Source organism: Argiope bruennichi, chromosome 7 (assembly GCF_947563725.1).
Source record: "Argiope bruennichi chromosome 7, qqArgBrue1.1, whole genome shotgun sequence".
NCBI classification, from domain to species: Eukaryota; Metazoa; Arthropoda; class Arachnida; order Araneae; family Araneidae; genus Argiope; species Argiope bruennichi.
Genome location: NC_079157.1, coordinates 25,156,221 through 25,175,485, shown reverse-complemented (window position 1 = coordinate 25,175,485; position 19,265 = coordinate 25,156,221). Strand labels below are relative to the sequence as shown.

The 19,265-nt window shown below is 32.6% G+C and overlaps 2 protein-coding genes across 2 annotated transcripts; both read right to left on the bottom strand.

The window, feature by feature from the left end:
• Positions 1–12,891: 12,891 nt before the first annotated feature.
• On the bottom strand, positions 12,892–13,638 carry LOC129975313 (uncharacterized). The gene has a single exon (XM_056088367.1). The coding sequence runs from the start codon at positions 13,636–13,638 to the stop codon at positions 12,892–12,894; it is 747 nt and encodes a 248-aa protein (XP_055944342.1).
• Positions 13,639–13,913: 275 nt separating this feature from the next.
• Positions 13,914–18,107, bottom strand: LOC129975311 (uncharacterized). Its single transcript, XM_056088366.1, has one exon. It carries the CDS (start codon positions 18,105–18,107, stop codon positions 13,914–13,916), a length of 4,194 nt encoding a protein of 1,397 aa, XP_055944341.1.
• Between the last annotated feature and the right edge of the window lie 1,158 nt (positions 18,108–19,265).

Here is a 19,265-nt window from a genome sequence, read left to right as displayed (position 1 = left end):
TATATTCCTTATAGAAATACAGCCCACTGCATTGACTCTCAAAACTTAAATATGGCAGTAAAATATAGAAGACATGAATTCAGTCTCGATAATGGTGCCTAAATTACCCCCTTCCACGTTTAAAAGTTTATATATACAACTCTTAACCATTCTGAGTGTGACCAGGAATGAATTCCTAAACGGTAAGATACACACACTCTTAATTATATATAAATATATGTTCTACATGCTCTGTTTTATATGCTTGTTTAAGTTTAATTATACAGGATGCCCACTTTAATCGTGATTCTCCAAGTACATATTTCCATACCATTAAAAATAAGCCTACATATCAAACTGGAAAGACATTTTAAATAACATAAGAAACATCCGTTATATTGCATCAGTTATTTAATGTATTTAATGATAATGAAAATAAATGGATCTCCTAAAAATATACTATGTTATGTATATTTTAGTTTAAATTTTAAACAAAAATAGCTCTACTCCTCTTTGACAAAATTGATTGCCCTATGACTTTGTGAATAGCATTATTTAAAACAATTTTACACTGTTTCAACGACTGCCTCAATGAAGATCATAGAAGGGATTTCTGGAGGAGATCATTGATTGGTCTAAAATGAGGAAATTCAAAGCTTCTTAACTCGGTCCATTTTGATCGCGGAATTAAGAATTTTTGTATTTAAAGCGTTGCTGTACCAAGAATATTTTGTTTTGTGTCATTAATAGGACTAAAATAATAAGTAAATGTTTAAATTTGAAATATTTTAAGAAATGCAGAAAATAACTGATATAACATAAGCTGCTATTTTTTGACACATAAAACACCTTCTCAGCTTGATACATCGCCTTACTTTTAATGGTATGGTAAATTTTACTTTGGTATCCATCATTGAAGTGGATAGCCTGTATATTTAAACAATAAAAGCCATACAACGTTGAACATATAAGCATTTATTAATAATGAGAAAAAGAATATCATGCCAAAATTATCACGAAAAAATATCCAAACCACATAAAAGCATCTTTAAATATCAAAAATATTACTACTAATAATAATATTGAAATATTAAATACTATTCTCGTTATTAATTATAATTATTAAACAGAGGAAAATTATTGATCTCAAGCTTTGTATATTAAACCATAAATTTTGTTTGGTATGTGAGTATGTTCGAAATCAATTTTTGGAAAACCGTTTCAAAACAATTCTATTTCAGAATATTTAAAAAAAAGGGGGATTAAAAAACAACTATGAAACCAAAATATACCATTTAAGTTCAAAAAACCTCTTTTAAAAATTGAAAAAAGGACATTTTTTGGCTAAAGATGGGTATAAGGCAAAAGGCTTCTAGCTTAGAAGGTTAGCAAATGATTAGCTTAATATTTTGTGGATATCTTAAGGAATACATTTCCTTATTACTGAACTGCGTTGTGACTTATGGAACTTTACAAGCCCGCTGACAGTTATCTATCAGCGATTTAAGCAGAGTGAGCATCTCTTGTTTTTTTAGTTGCGCCAACTAGGACCAAGAGTATGACTTAGCTACCTCAAGCGTCACATTCGTTGGCACAACTCCTTTTTACAGGCGGGCACATTCACACACCTCACGGATAGAACACAAAAGAAGAAGAATTATGCCCGAACCGGGACGCACAGATCATGGTGAAGACGCACTACACCTGTGCGAGGACACATACAATTACTGAATTAAAAAATAAGTTGTAATTCTATCTATTTTTTAAATATTGGAGCTAGACTGATAAATAAGACGACATTTACGTTTTTTTTCACATTGTGAAGCATTAAAACAACTATAAAATATTTCTAAATGAATAGATTACTTATTCAGAAACTGCAAAAAATATCAAGAAATTTTTATACCAAAGTTGAACAAAAAAAAAAAAAAAAAAATGCGTTAGACTTTATTTTATGAATTTTTCGTAAATCTTCATATCTAAATCTGTATCTTAGGAATTCTGTCATATTCTATCATATTCTGTATCTTAGAAAACAGCATTGAAAATGTGAAACAGTATTAAAAAGTATAAAATTGCAAATATAAAAATCCGTGTAACTTTCCAAAAAATAGATTTAGAATCTAAACGTTTTGTATAGAAACCTGTTCAAACATTAATAATCTATACTTATAAATAAAGCTCAATGTGTGTGTGTGTGTGTGTGTTGGCTCTCTATAGGCCAGGTCATTTGACATACACCTACCAAATTTGGTACATGTATACCTTAGAGGTCGGGAATGTGCACCTGGGTCCCTTTTCTTGAAATTTTAATTATAATTTTAATTATTAATTAAAATCTAACTTCCACGCCAAAAAAAATTCTTTCATTTTCCCCACCGCCAAATGAGTAATGCTTCAGATTTTTTTTCTCCCAACAGTAATGAGGCTAGGGTTAACATTTTTCGGCGGATTATTTCAAACGATTCTGTATATTTTCTTAATGTTTGATGCATTTAAAATTAAACATTGTTAGTTAATCCATGTTTCAGATTCATTCTGAAGTACTTTTGAATTAAAATAACACAGAATAAAGGAAATTAAAAATGTCTAATCTGCATAGCGTTACCCCAACTTTCGTAGAAAAATTCACGCGTTTGCTTACCGTAACTGGCGAAGAAAATTCACTCATGCGCATTGTGTTCTGATTGTTGGCATGACAACCCTATCAACGGATGATTTAAATTATTTTTAGGTCAGTTGCATGCTTTTGTAAGTAAATTGTATTTATGTCATTTATATATTTTTTGTATATGTTTATAGTTTTAAGACCATCGTTTTTTAAGTAGTTTTTTTTAACCTGTTTTCAATGATTTAAATTATTTTTAGGTTAGTTGCATGCTTTTGTAATTAAATTGTATTTATGTTAGTTGTATATTTTTTTGTATATGCTTATAGTTTTAAGTATATCGTTTTTTAAGTAGTTTTTTTTAAACCTGTTTTCGACCGATTATTTTAAACGATTCATTTTATTTTCTTAGTGTTTGATGCATTTAAAATTAAACATTGCTAATGAATCGATCGGTTCATGATGAATCTGAGAAAATTTTGTTGACAAATTGTTGAGATATTACATAAATTAAGAAAGATATTCTTTAGTGCACATAAAGTTTAAACGCTCAGTGACTCTATTATCAGTAATCATATTATTAAAAAAAATGCTTTGTTTCAGTAAAAAAATATTATTATATTAATTGCAGATTAATCATTTACACTTAAATTTAAAGCATAAATTCTACGAGGGGTAACAGAAAATTAGAGAGATACATATCACGTTATTACTGAAGGCCTTTATAATATTATGAGTGAATTATATGACTATCAAAATTTGAAGTTTTAAAATATTTTGCTGAAGAATCTATTGAAGTTGGAATTGCGTAAAATATTTAATGGTACGACCGGAGTTTAGCCCCCTGCTTGGCAAAATTTTTAAAAATAGCCAACAACGGCCTTGCGAAATGTTCAAAAGCAAAAGAGCATATGTTCAATTATAGTGCATAATAAAGATTGCCAGCTTTGGCGCTTTATCGCAACTTGGCGAAGAAGGGGGTTAAACTCCGATTCAACCTATTTAATTATTAAAATTTAAACGGACATTAAGATTAGCGAACCGGTTGGTCGCCAAAGGCGGCTAGTATTAAATAAAAAAAAATCATGATTTCGGAAAAAAATCGACTTTTTAATGTAATCATCCACTTTAATCAGTAGAAATTTTTAAATGTAATTAATACAGCACTGTTATAAGCGTAACTTCCAATCACACAAAATTTTCCCTTTCCATCTCGAATTCGAGATTTATATAGAGCTGCTGCTAAAACCTTACATTATTAATTGATTTATATATTAAACAGTGAAATTATTTGGTTCAATTACAATTAATTTAAAAGCTCGTCATTAATAAATGAGACAGCTTAAAAGAAGACATAGATAGAAATATTTTTTTATTACCCATGCTAACGAATGCAATATTATACTTTAAAGTATGTATTAAAAATTCATTTAATACTGAATATTTTGCCATGGCACTAACATTTTTGCAATATACAAGATATGAAAAGAATTATTGGCATTAGGAGAATGAATATTCAATGCTTTCATGAATATCAAATTTACGATAATAAATATTAAAAAAAATAAAATTGTGTCGATATAAACACCTGTCTTTTGAATGTTATATAACAATAATTTGTCACGTGGCTTCAAATTCAATATCCGCTTGATTTTTTTGTGCTATTTATAAATATATCGGGGTTTTTTCCTGGATAAGACAGAGGAATAAAATATCGTTTGCAAAAAATCCGCCATTTTTAAATATTTATTAAAAAAACTGAGAAACATTGTGTTCGTTATCAAGATCGTTTTTATTTTTTGGCATCATTGCAAAAGTTTTTCCTATAAAACGAAAATTTAAATCATAACGGCATAGCGTTGAGTTTAAAGAAATGCATCAATCAGCGTTTAATTTGAAAGCCTAGATGATATTGTTTAATGTCATTTTTTTCAAAAATGATTCATTTTTAATTTCTGTTATTGGAACGTTATTACTATGTTTTAAATTTATAAGCTAAGAATAAAATAGAAGCCTAAGTGTTGTTGAAGTTAATATTGATGCTTAGATTTCAAAAATCAATTAAACAAATACAATTTCGTTTAAATATAGCATTATTTTGAAAATTTGATTTCTGATAAAGAAACTAATCAATTAATGAGTTTTTTTGTAAAAGAAGTAATCATGTTTTCAGCATTTATAAATATTTATAGAATATAAAAATATTTGCCACATATTAAATTCTGTTAATTTTATGTTATTTTCTCAATTTTCTATCAAAAATTCAGTCTCGAAATTATTTTAAAATTAGTTTATCTATTATCTTTAACATAATTCGCATATAGATTTATAAAAATTTCTCTGAAAAAAAATAATCATTAAATTTAAGCTCAATAATAGATAAAATTAAAAAGAATTCCTATATTCCCTATTCCTATATTCCTATATATACAGTGGCTCAAAAAATTGAGAGTACACCTTACTTTTACTTGATAAATCCGACTTTCAATATAAATAACACATTGCCGGGAAGTGCAAACATGTTTTTATTTTTACACATAACAAATGGCTTAATTTAGAGTAAAAATAAAGAAAAACCAACGAAAAACTTCTAAATTGAAAAGTTTCAGAAGCATTTTAAATAAATATACGTTGGATTTTGCCTCAAAAAATTGAGAATACATCAATGAAATTTTTGCAATATAACGCATAGAGACAAAGTGTCACTATTAAGTTGCATGTCTTTTGACTCTTAAAATAGCCTCTAAACGTCATGGTACCGATTCGACCAATTTTTTGCGGTATTTGAAGATATTTTACCCCATTCTTCTAGCAACACTTGTTTTAAACATTTTTGTTTCTAATTTTGCGTTTTTGGACCACTGCATCGAGTGTGGTCCACAGATATTCAATGGTATTGATGTTGGGGTACTGTGGTGGTGGGTGTAACTGCTGTTTACAATGAAAAAGACACCATATTTTGACGGTACGTCTTCTGTTTGGGGTCGTTGTCCTTCTGGAAAATGGAATTTCCATTTAAACGCAAATTTTTAACACTTTCTTTTAGATTGCTGCGACTGTATCGTTCATCCAACTTGTTGCACAAAATTTCAAATCATAGGTAGAAGTGTAGGTGCTGAAACTGTGCTAATTGCCATTAGACAAGCTGGATATAAAAGTCGCATTGTTAAAAAGAAACCGTTCATCAGCTTGCAAATTCAGAAAAAGCATTTGAAGTTTGCAAAAACTCATCAATTGAAGACCAATAACCTTTGGAAGAAAGCTATATTTATTAATGAAAGAAAACTCAACATTTTTGGTAGTGACAGCCATCGTACTTTATGGAGAAATCCTAACATTGCTTTGGATCCAACAAATTTACGTCCTACGGTTAAACATGATGGTGACTCGGCCATGATTTGAGGTTGCATGGCTTCATCCGGGGTACAAAATTTAATTTTTATAGATGGCATTATAAACGATATGGTTTTCTTGGATATACTTCGCCGCAATCTAAAGGAAAGTGTTAAAAATTTGGATTTATATGGAAATTTCATTTTTCAATAGGACAACGACCCCAAACAGAATGCACGTAACGTCAAAATATGGTGTATTTTTCATTGTAAACAGCAGTTACACACACCACCATAGTACCCCAACATCAATACCATTGAATATCTGTGGACCACCCTCGAAGTAGTGGTCCAAAAACACAAAATTATAAACAAAAATGTGTAAAACAAGTGTTGCAAGAAGAATGGTGTAAAATATCTTCAAATACCTCCAAAAATGGGTCGAATCGATCCCATGACGTTTAGAGGCCATTTTAAGAGCCAAAAGACATGCAACTTAGTAGTGACACTTTGTTTCTATGCGTTATATCGCAAAAGTTTTATTAGTGTATTCTCAATTTTTTGAGGCAAAATTCTACTTATGTTTATTTAAAATGTTTCTGAAACTTTTCAATTTAGAAGTTTTTCGTTGATTTTTCTTTATTTTTACTCTAAATTAAACCATTTTTTATGTGTAAAAATAAAAACATGTTTGCACTTCCCGGTAATAAGTTATTTATATTGAAAGTCGGATTTATCAAGAAAAAGTAAGGTGTACTCTCAATTTTTTGAGCCACTGTATATCTTAAATAAAGCAGTTTAAAAAAAAGTTTTTTTATATTCAAAAATAATTGAAATTTATATATTAATAATAATAAATTTAATGACTTAGCTCATAAACTTTCTTCGTTAAGACTAAGAAAATCACATACAAATCCTATTTTTAACCTTTAAAAACTATTATTTTAAAGAGAAATCATTTAAAAATTCGAATACACTTTCAGATATTTTTCTTCGTTAAAATACGTTAAAACAATCGATAGAATACATGAATATAAATTAGTTTGTTTTTGAGTTCTCCTTCGAGAAAGCTAGAAGAATTCTTCTATAAATTTGCACATTTATTTTAGATAAAAGAAAACTTAGCTTCTTCTTCTATATAGGTATGAGCTTAAAGCGAGGCGATAGCTTTTGCAAAATAAAATATTCTACATTTATTATGAATAGAAATATTGCTTTTGTAGCTTTCTAGCTTCATAGGAGTGAAGATGATTTGAATATATTCCAGAAATTGATCGAAAAATGCAAAATAAGGAAAAAGCCTACCAAAAATGTCAGATGTATCTTCAACTGAGTGGTATAATCCGCGAATAGAAGCAATAATCTGATTACCCAGAGGATTTCGGTTGTTATAGAATTCAAAACTATTCGGGAATTCTGCAATGCTATTTTATCTTTCCATGTTTTTTAAACTTTATTATTTCATTGCCTTAAAATGATATTTTAAGAAATACGAATAATAATAAGAAAAAATGAGAAGAAGATAGCAATTATGAGTCCATGCATTTAATATTTTATTAGAAAACAAATATTTTTCAATTTCTCGTAAATATATTTAAAATATTTTCTTACATTTTAATGTTTGGAATTATATTTTAATTTTATTTTACGTAAAATAGAATTCTATAATTTCTCTTCAAAATCATTTTGAGTTATTTCAAAAAACGTATGTAAAATTTAACTTTTTTAATATTTTGAGGTGTTTTTTAAAACCCAAAGTTTTTTTTTTTTCCTTCAAAAATGTAGATTTTCCTGCAAACTTTTTCCAGTTGATTACTAATAGTCCATATAAAAATTATAATGGATTTCCAACTTCTAATGATATTTAAGTTTTTATAATTTTTTTAGTTGTGAAATGCAGAAAAAATTCTGAAAAAATACATTCATTTTGACTTTGAATCTTTTTTAAAAAGAATTTCTACATGTCTTAGAATTCCTTTCATAGCAAGTTTCATAAAACGTATTTTTAAAAATATTCCTTCCCTTCACACCAATGCTTAATTTTTTTTAAAGCCTTAGTCTTTCGAAAAATAGTCTATAAGCAGAAACAAAACGTGCAGAAAAATGAATTTAAAGTTTTCATGCATCGATACCCTATATAACATCCATTGAATTTGGATGTAACTATGACAAAATATTAATTTAAAATACTCTAAATTTTAAAAATAAAAAAAAATTAAAAAAAACATTTGGAATAAAATAGTATACTTATTTTAATAAATATGCGAAGAAAAAACTTACGAATATTTCAAAAATCTTAATCATAACAACTTTAAAAAATATATATCTTAGATTGGATTCATTACATACTTTGCTACAAGTATAATGAATAAATATATTTAAAAAGAATCATTTTTATTTTCATTATTTTAGACATCTTAGCGTGTTAAAATTTGTCAACGTACAAAAACGAAAAAATAAATAAATAAATATCTGATTTAAAACTTCCATTCTTATAAGGAAAATCGTATGTAGACAAAATTAAGTGATTCACTTCATTGCTTATTTCATCAACAATTGTGATTTACTGTATTACCATACTAACTAGTGAACTAGTACTAACTGTTAGAAAAACATAGTAATTTATTTGTTTATCGCTCTCTGTTTGAAAAGTGGCCGTAACAGCACTGTTTTATTCTCCAGCGCTAGCATTTGCTCAAAAATTTTAAAGGCACATTCAGAAAGACTGAATTTATCATATGAGCTTGTATATTTTTTATTTTTGAGATGAATTTTAAAAATATTGAATCGTGTTAAAAATAATTATAAGCCTGAAGGTATTTAACTGAATATTTTGAGGGCATCAATATATATATATATATATATATATATATATATATCGGAGCAGGAATTATGAAAAATACTATTATAGACTAAGGGGGCTCTTCCCGATTTGTCGGTCGACGAAATAAACTGTTCCTTTAATAACGAATGGCGGCTTTTATTAACGCACAAAGACAGGAATACTCCGAGACGTGCACTCACAATACACAGCAGCACACTACAAGAAACCATAGCCCACAATTAGTAATCGGTTGTAATAACAACAGCAATACACAAAGCGGCCAGACAGAATTCAGCAGGTGGAGGTAATCTTCATAATTTCCTTTTATGATCTCACCAAACGTCTGCTATTCACCACTGTCTCTTCGCTTTAGTTGTATCCAACTGCCGACTCACTATTGCACGGCTGGCTATTCCAAACACGACTCGATGCTCCTACTACAATAAATGCTAGAACTCGGCACACAGCTCAATTCAGAAATCGCTTGAGCTCCTCACAACGCTTGCTCTCCGCTGGACTGATGCAACTATTCGCAGTTGACTCTTTCCACAATTACGACTAGTTTCCCGACTGACTGCAGCTTGTGACTTCCGGTCTTTTATAGTTTCTGGGAGGCGAACTGAGAAAGTTCTGGAACAATCAGGCATATCTCGGTTCCTGTTGGCTCGATTGCGAAAATTCTGGAAGTTTACAGTAATATATATTTTGTCGCTAAGCTCTCAGTTCACTGACTAGACATCAAATCAGTATCCAACAGAGCTGATCATAAAATGGTCTTTTCAGTGATTGAACTTACTGTGCTGGGAAGCAACATTACAAACTTATAACAGTACATAATTTTTTATTACCAGGACAGCCGATTCTCATGAGATTTTGCAACCATTTCCTTAAATTCTCAACTATCTCCCTGCCTGTTAATGGTGAATGTTAAATTAAATCGTCCATCTGCTAGTATGTAAAGTAAGATTGGAGATAGGATGTCAATTCATTCGTCATCTTCATTATCTCTCTGCCGCCCGAATCACTAGGACCGTCTTGAAAAAATCCTATTGTGATTTTCAAATGAAACGTTAATATAACTAATTTATGAATCTAAATTAACTCTGTTGTTATGTTATTCAAAATATAGAGTATCACTTTCTGTGGAAATTAATAACCAAACTTGCAATTTGAAAATAAACTTGCAATTTTTCAAGGCTATAATTCATCTGAATCTGTGCAACATATACAAAAAAAGATAACTCTTATAAAAATTTTATAGATTATGATCGCCCGCTTTGACGTTTTGAAAGATCGCATTCAGGAATTCAATTATTTTTGAAATTGCAAGGGGAGAAAAAAAATACTTTTATGTAGAAAATATCATTGGTAGTTGGATTTTATCTGTCTCCAAAATGCATACTTTAGTAATTTAGTAATGGGGAAAGAAGTAATTTTAAGTCGATATATATTCATATATATTTGATTCAATTCTTTAACAAAATCAAATATTTAAAATAGTTTAACAATTTCTGTGTTTAATGTGATTTAACAATCCCCTACTGAAAACTTATTTACTTACAGTAAAATCTGTTACATCCTGAAATGATGCGTCATGTCTGTAAATTCTATTCTGTAAGTAAGTTCAGGAAATATGGATATATTATCATGACTGTTTATGTGAAAAAAAATCATATGCATCTTTAGCTTCGATATCAATGTAGAATCCCCAGTTTTATTTAATTTATAATTCCATCTACAGAGTACATGAGTACATGGACCTGCAAGCAGATAGACAAATTTTAAACGACGAATTGTCCAAATTTGGCACAAATAAAAAGTATATCATGATACTCACTCAACTGGTTCTCTATTTTTTTCGAATTATTTCTGATATAAATGTGGTTACAAAAACGAATAAGTTTTTAACAGGTTTCAAAAATATAGCTATTGTTCTCTTCAGAATCCTGAGACTAACAATGCCGGCGCTTGTACTTCGCTAAGGGGTGGAACGTAGAAAGATGATCCTTTCTTACGCTTTCTAATTTCCTGAAAAACGTGAGTTCACCCTATAGAAAAATATAAACATCTCTTCCATTTATCTTTCCACTCACCTCTTTATTGACGAAATAAACTTCCTCTTACGCATGCGCAAAAGCGTAGAATATTTCAGAATCCGAGAATTCAAAGTATACTAAACGCAGATATTTAGTTTAAGAAATTTAACAAAGCAAATATTATCTGTTTACCAGATAGATGAGAAAATATTGATGCATTATTCAATTACATAACTCACATAGAAAGGAGAAATAGCTAGATACACTTTCTGGTGGAATATTGCGATTAAAATTCATTAAAAAATTGGCAGGGTCATTTTTTTTTTTTTTTTTTTTTTTTTTGTAAAAATATGCATACAGCATTTGCATTTCAATAGCTCATGTATTTTACAATAAATATGACCAAAAGTTTTTTTTTGTTGTTATTTTGAAGAGAGATGTATGAAAGCTAGAATCATCAAAGTTTAAAAGAAAATTTTTGCAATTGCTTTTGTCAGTCCTTTTACGATCAAGTACTACGTGCCTTTCACATTATATTTTCCTTCAATTCGAAGCCAAAACAAAATACTTCTGAAGTTACTTTTAAAAGGAATACTGCAGCAAGTGAAACAGCAAAATCTGTTTTGTTTCAAACACAGAAATGTTGCGCTTTTAAGGAAGGAAAAACTGGAAACTTCGGTAATATCATGCACTTTTGAAAACTTATTTCAGAATTTTATAGCCTCTGGACTTTTAGAGATAGGAATTTTAAGTCAGACACTGTCTTGAGAAAGCTGAATGTAGTGGAAATGTAAATTGCTATAAGAGGCTGAAAAGAATATTTCTGGGTGTTGTTTTTTACAGTTAGGGTTCAGTTATTTAACCTTGCTGTTCTGTTCGTATTTACTCCACGTATGTAGCATTCGGACAATATGACTCGATTCAGAAAACTAACCTTTCTTGCAGTAAATGATAGGTGTCATTGAATTAAGAAATTTTTTAAACAATAGTAATGTAAGCTTAAAATTAGATTTAATAATATAAAGCATTTATAAAAATAACAAACATATTTGACATTGAAACTTACAATAATACAAAGCATCTATAAAAATAACAGAAATATATTGAATATTGCAATATTGAAATTTACCTTTATCTATAATTTGAACAGTTATATCTTACATGAGATTTGCAAATGTGATTCTTACAGTTGTTGCATAACATATTAGTTTTGTTGTCATTTCTTGATGTACAAAGCTTGCACATTGCATGTTTGACACACAATGAAGAATGTGTTTTGACACACAATTCCCCCTCTTTCACTGCATTCGTTTCACTATTTTTATTGAATCCTCAATTCTTAGTAGATGTGGTCTTGCTTCAATATGTGGAAAAATAAATGATCTCTCCAGTTCTTCCAAAAATAGCCTTCTTTTAGTCAAAATTTGTTTTCTTTCTATTGACTATGTATTGAAGTCCACAGAACAAATGCATTGTACGCTGAAGTATAAAGCATGTTATAGAATACTATCATGGATCAGCGATTTGTTTTTCTTTTACATTTAAAATTGATCAAGAGTATCCAAAGCCCTTTTAGTTGAATTATAATCTAAGATCATTAACGGTTTTACGTCAGGTCTGTTGCTAACTGCTTTGTCATGATGCAAAGAGCTCGTAAGAGTTGATAAGAACTAACTCATTACACTCAAAGTATAACTAAACTCCTTTAATAAAATATCAACATTAAAATAAATAACTAACTTACACAACAAAAACCAACATATCAAACTACTCAATTAACCATAGATGTGGAGGACAAGCCGAAACACAAGCCTCTCTCGCAACCACTGCATTTATATCTATATTTCCATAAACAGCAGCGCCCTCTAGCGTGCCAAGTGGTGCGCTCTAGTGGCTCATTTCTCAACATCCTCCCCACCTGTACATGACAGTGTACACTTTCCTCTACAAGATACATTCAGAATTAAATTTCGCACAAATATTAACAACATTCAATTAAATTTCTACATAGAATGAATATAAGTAAACAATACATAAAACCAACTACACAAAAATGTATGCAATAATAATAGAGCACAATTCACAACAAACAAATAAACTGAAATTTAAATACTACATTTCTAAAGGGTACAACAACTGGACTGCTCTTCTCAATTTACCCTTTGACGTTTTCACTATGCATGCTCGCACAAGTCCATCTCTTCCCATGATTAGCTCTTGTATCACTCCCATCTCCCAGAGCAATTTTGATTTAGATGCACCTTCAACCAAGACGATATCTCCAATTTTTAGATTTTGGTAAGACGATGGATTCGCAAGATTATGCGCACTCTTTAGCATTAACAAATACTGTTCCTTCCATTTAAGCCAAAGTTCCTTCAAAAGTCTAGTCTGGAAAAGTTTACGTCTGCTCAAGGTCACACGATCCGATGCAGATTCAAACAAGTCCAAAAAGTATTCTGGTACAAATCCAGGTTCTGACTGTCCGGGAAGCAAGAAATGTGAAGGCGCAAGAGCTCTTGGTTCATCCAACTCATCACTTTCGTACGTAATCGGTCGATTGTTGATCACGCATTCCATCTCTGTGAGGACAGTTGACAATTCCTCCAAAGTCAACAATGCTCTTCCAAGTGTCTTTCTCAGGGGTTCTTTAATACTTCGCATCAATCGCTCCCAGAAGCCTCCCCACCATGGAGAATGCTCCGGAATAAACTTCCAGGATATACCTTCAGAAGCAATAAAACTCTTCAGCTCGGGCTGTCTTATTATGTTTTTGAACTGCTTAAGGATTTCACATGAGCTTCGAAAAGTCTTAGCGTTATCAGAATAAAATATCTTTACACCACCTCTTCGAGCCATAAACCGGCGCAACGATAGAATGAAACTTCTAACGCTCATATTAGAAACCACTTCAAGGGGAACTGCTCGAGTCACAGCACATGTGAAAAGCACAATATACACCTTCTGTAGAGCACCTGAGGTAGTCTTCACAGTTATAGATCCTGTAAAATCTGTACCTACAGTAGTGAACGGAGGGCAAGCAACTATCCTGTCTTTGGGCAATTGTCCCGTCTGTTGTCTTGCAGGTTTTGCATTGTATTTGCGGCACACAAGACAACTCTTTAAAACACTTTTCACTGATTGTCACTCGATTGTCTTGGTATCCAGAATCTTTCCCTTACTCTGGATAAAGTAGCTATCACACCCAAATGGAACCCTCGATTGTGTTCATGTAGTATCAAGAAATCGGTATATTTGGACTTGGGCAGAAGTATTGGGTGCTTTTCTTCCTGCGTCAACTCGCTTTGTTCTAAACGTCCTTTTACACGAAGAAGACCGTCCTGCAGATAGGGAGCAAGACTCCATATTCGTGAACTAGCGAGAATCTGTTGACCTCGGTTGAGACGAGTTATTTCAGGAGCAAAGTGTTCACGTTGAACTTGCTTCACCCAAAATTCTTCTGCTTCGCTGATCTCCGCCGCCACTAACGGACCTCTCTGACTGCTTCTTCCTTTAAGTTTCCCAAGAAACCGCAACACATAGGCAGTAACTCTCAGCAGCTTGTTAAGACTACTAAATCTGGAAATGTCAATCAATGGATCATCCTTAACAATCGTAGTGTGTACAACGATCTTTTTCTCAGGTATACTCTCGTCTTGAACTCTGAGTTTCTGTTGAGGCCAGTCGCTCTGCGGTGCTTTCAACCATGGAGGTCCACTCCACCACATATCATCGTTTTTTAGTGATCCCGCCGACACTCCTCTGGTCAACCGATCAGCTGGGTTCTCCACACCTGGGCAGTGGAACCACCTATCAGGAACTACACAATTCTGAATTTCAACGACTCTATTTGCCACAAATTGTATCCATTCCGACGCTGAACTCTTAATCCAATGCAAACAAATCTCAGAATCCGTCCACATAACAACTCTTTTCACCCAATTCTTAAAAACCACCGATAAATGTTTACACAATCTAGCACCAACCAACGCTCCCATCAACTCTAATCTAGGTAAACTCAATTTTTTCAACGGTGCCAATCTACTTTTCGCCATGACAAAGTACGCTCCAACCTCACCCGATGAAGTTTCCCACCGAAAATAAGCAACTGCTCCATATGCAACCTGCGATGCGTCACAAAATATATGCAACTCCATTCCACCAGCATCCCTATCCCAGTTAGAAAAGCAATATCTATCTATTCGCACGTCAGACAAACAACCTACTTCACAACACCACCTCTCCCACTTATTTCTCAAATCATCTGGCAACTCTGAGTCCCAATCAATACCTCTTTCCCAAATTTCCTGCACAAGTTTCTTAACACGCACAACAAACGGACTAATAAAACCCAAAGGATCGAACACCCTAGCAACAACACTCAACACAGACTGCTTTGTATTCCTTACCGACTCCAAGCTATTCAACAAAGGCACAACATCAACCCCCAAACAATCCTCCTTTAAATCCCACACTAAACCCAAAACCTTCAACTTAGAATCTTTCTCAGACCCAACACCATCACTTAATCCATTTTGAATCCACAATGTCCGCAACTCCTTAGAATTCATGCATAGCTTTCTCAAGTTAAACCCTGCATCTTTCAAGATAGTAACTGCACCTGAAGACAAACTGAAAGCTTTTTGAACCGTCTCAGCGCCGTAACACAAGTCATCAGCATATAATGCGTTGTCCAACATGTCGACACAATCCGGGTATCTTTCAAGATATTTTCTAACATGATATCTGATTGTGGCTCGCAACAAAAATGGTGAGCATCTACTTCCAAACAAAACGCGACTCATTTGCAACACCACATATTCTCGGTCTTTATCATTCGTATGCCACAAAAACCTTAAATAACGACGATCTTGTTCAGCCACTCCAATCATCAATAAAGCCTTTTCTATATCTCCACAAAAAACTACTTCAAATATTCTAAATTTCAAAAGGACATCCAATAGACTGGGATTCAAATTAGGGCCTTGTTCCAAATAATCATTTAATGACAAATCGCCTCTCTTGGAACTTGAACAATTAAATACCAATCGAACCTGCGTAGTGCTTTTATCTTTCCTGACCACGCTCCGATACGGCATGAAGTACCCCGCGTCACCTTCGGCACAATCCTCGACTATATTATTTTCCTTCTGGAACTTAATTATTTCCTCGAATTGGTTACGAATAAAGCTATCACTTTCCAATTCTCTTTGCAATCTATCAAATTGCCGTTTAGCCAAATGAAAATTGTCCTTCAAATCCACTGGATCGCGCTTCCACAGGAGACCCGTAACGTAACGGCCATTCTCAAAACGCAAGTTTTCCTCAAACCTCTGAATTATTTTTTCGTCGCTTTCACTCCTCCCTGAAGGCGAATCGCTAATTCCTAGACTTTCTAATTGAAACCAATTATACAACAAATCTGATAACTTTTCCTCCTCACAGCACTCAACTCTAGTATACATACTTAAAGTGCAATTTAAAACGTCGTCTCCTCCAGAGCTTCCATTAATTACCCAGCCAAATATGGTCTCGTATAACATCAAAAATTCTGAAAGTCTGCGAGTTTTCCCCGTTAAAACCTTATTTATTAAGTCATTTCCAATCAAAAGGCCTATCTCTGTCTCCTCACCACCCTGGTCAGACAAAACAAATCCCTCTTGTCTCAAAACCGATACAATGCCTTCCGAAGGGCTTCGAATTAAATCTGGGCCAACAATTTTGTCTATCACCAGAATGTTGCATTCTAAATGCGAATCACTAATAGGGCTTTTCAATAAAGCTTTCTTTCGCTTTAATTCTCTCAAGTGGGGTGATTGAGACCCAAAAGTGTGAATTTTAAGTTTCTCAACTGACACAGTAGATAATCCGACTTCCTCTGCAATACTTTCTAAAAGAAAGCTAGCTTCGGAACCGCTGTCAATTAAAATTCTAATCCTTCGAGCGATTTTATTTGAACCCGCTACATCGGCTCTAGCTGTTTGGTAATAGATATTATGCCGTTTTCCAGTATTGATCATTGACTCTCGAAACAATGAATTAACACCTACGTCTTTGGACTCATTGGAAGATCCTTCAACACTACCGCTTTTACTTGGTCTCTGACCTCTTTCACACAAGTACTCCAAGTGGGATTGTGATCCACAGGTTTTACATTTTATACCCTTTACATAACAAAACTTCTTTTTATGACCTTTACGGAAACATCTCCTACACTTGTATTGATCATAAAGCGACTTATATTTATCTTGCACGCTTAATTTACAATCTTCATTTCTATGGGTTTCCTTCGGACAAAAATCGCAAAATTTACCTATCGATACGCCTAACGTTGCCGCGGAAGACACACCTCTACTAAAGAATGAAGATTGGGTTTTCTTAAAAGGGGATAAATTACTTTTGGTAACAGGAATCAACAACTCTGTACGTTCCGAAAAAGATCTTTCGCGTGCCTCTATCTCTCCCTTCAAAAAATCTAACAAATCGGATACCACTGGCTCCCTCACCTTCCTTTCAACCTGACTTCTATTAAACAACAACATCAATTCAACAGGTATGCATCTATCTAGAATCGGATACAATAAGTTACCGTAAGAATCTATATCAATTCCCAACGACTCTAAACTTCTTATGCTGTTGTTAATTTCATCGTAGAGATTACGCAACCCCGCGGTGTTATTTATCCTCCTAACAGGCTGTAATGATAAAAGCGTGTTCATATAAGCTGAGATCACGGCTTGTCTCTGCCCAAACCTATCTTTTAGGATCTCAACGGCTTTATCATAATTTTCATTAGTTAAAGTTAATCCAGAAATTGCCCTAGCCGCACCGCCCATCAATAATGATCTTAAATAATTAAACTTTTCAACCTTCGATAAAGAAGCATTATCATGCACAGCCGCCTCAAACGATGGCCAAAATTCCTGAAATTTTTTAATATTACCATCAAACATATCTAAAGCAATTTTAGGCAACTTTGTACTATTAACGTGTCGAGCAAGTACCGCCGCATTCCCACTACTACACTTAAATTTTTCAATAAATCTCTGGATTTTACCCTTGCATCTAATAATCGAATCACTATATTCCAATTCCTGTTGTACCTCCTTTTCCAATTCTATCAATTTAATTTGCCCATTAAGTCTTTCATCCAACGTCTGTAGCTCCGCCTCTCTTTTAATCAAAATTTCCAGTTTATCCCGCAAGACCTCAATATCCGGTACTTCCCTCGCAGATTCCACTTCCACACTTTTAATAACATTCGTAACTGCCGCTATCACTACACCTCTATTTTTCCTATGTCTCTCAACTGACTCGTCTACACTCATTTTAAACACCAATGAACAAATCACTAAATCCTTCGCGACCGATGCACCAAAATATGATAAGAACTAACTCATTACACTCAAAGTATAACTAAACTCCTTTAATAAAATATCAACATTAAAATAAATAACTAACTTACACAACAAAAACCAACATATCAAACTACTCAATTAACCATAGATGTGGAGGACAAGCCGAAACACAAGCCTCTCTCGCAACCACTGCATTTATATCTATATTTCCATAAACAGCAGCGCCCTCTAGCGTGCCAAGTGGTGCGCTCTAGTGGCTCATTTCTCAACAAGAGTAACATTCTTATTATTTTTTAGGATGTAGTTGACAGCTGTTGTGTTTTCTGTAAAATAAAATAATCTGCTGTGAACTTCTTTGTTTGGCATTTCTTCAGGAAGTTCTGATTTATTTTTTCTAATGGTGCCAAGCATAGTCATTTTTCGTTTTACAATAGAAGTTGTCTTAAGTTGTACGATATAAAAAAATTATCACATGTAATATTGTGCACCGAATACCCATCAGTAAGATCACGCACAACTCGCATTCCCTGATTTTTAGCTGGCTTTGGATTTCTTATTCAGTGTAAATTTGTATTTTCAGTACATACGAAGTTATGCGTGATATAAAGTCCATATTTTGATCCAATATTTAGATGGCGTACTTGGTATATACTGCTTGAAAAGGAATCGGTCACGAAGTCCTACTAATTGTTCATCTACAGTAATATTATCATCCGTATAATATAATTTTGGTAGAATTACAATCCACCTTTCCCAGATATCTCGCACTGCAGCTAATTTATGCAAATTTCTTCTTTCTTGACGAGTGTATTTATTATCAAAACGAATAACTTGATATTTTACAAAATGTTTCGAGGGACATTGTCGCATGAAATATATTTCTGCCAGTTTCTATATCCCATAAGTTTTTGTTGATTCCCCATAGGATTTACAAACACCATCTAACAATAATAATCCAATATATGCTTGAAAAGTTTTATTTTCGGTATTTTCCCACATTTTTCAATGAATCTTTTCTTTTTCAGTATTAGTCATTTTTATGATTCTGTTTTCAATTGTAGAATTGAATACTATCTCAGATGCACTTTTTACGTCTGTTATACTTGCGTTGCATATCTTGTGACCGTT

Coding starts and splice junctions, on each gene's coding strand:
- LOC129975311 (XM_056088366.1), bottom strand. CDS start 18,107: ATGAGTGTAGACGAGTCAGTTGAGAGACATAGGAAAAATAGAGGTGTA.
- LOC129975313 (XM_056088367.1), bottom strand. CDS start 13,638: ATGGCTCGAAGAGGTGGTGTAAAGATATTTTATTCTGATAACGCTAAG.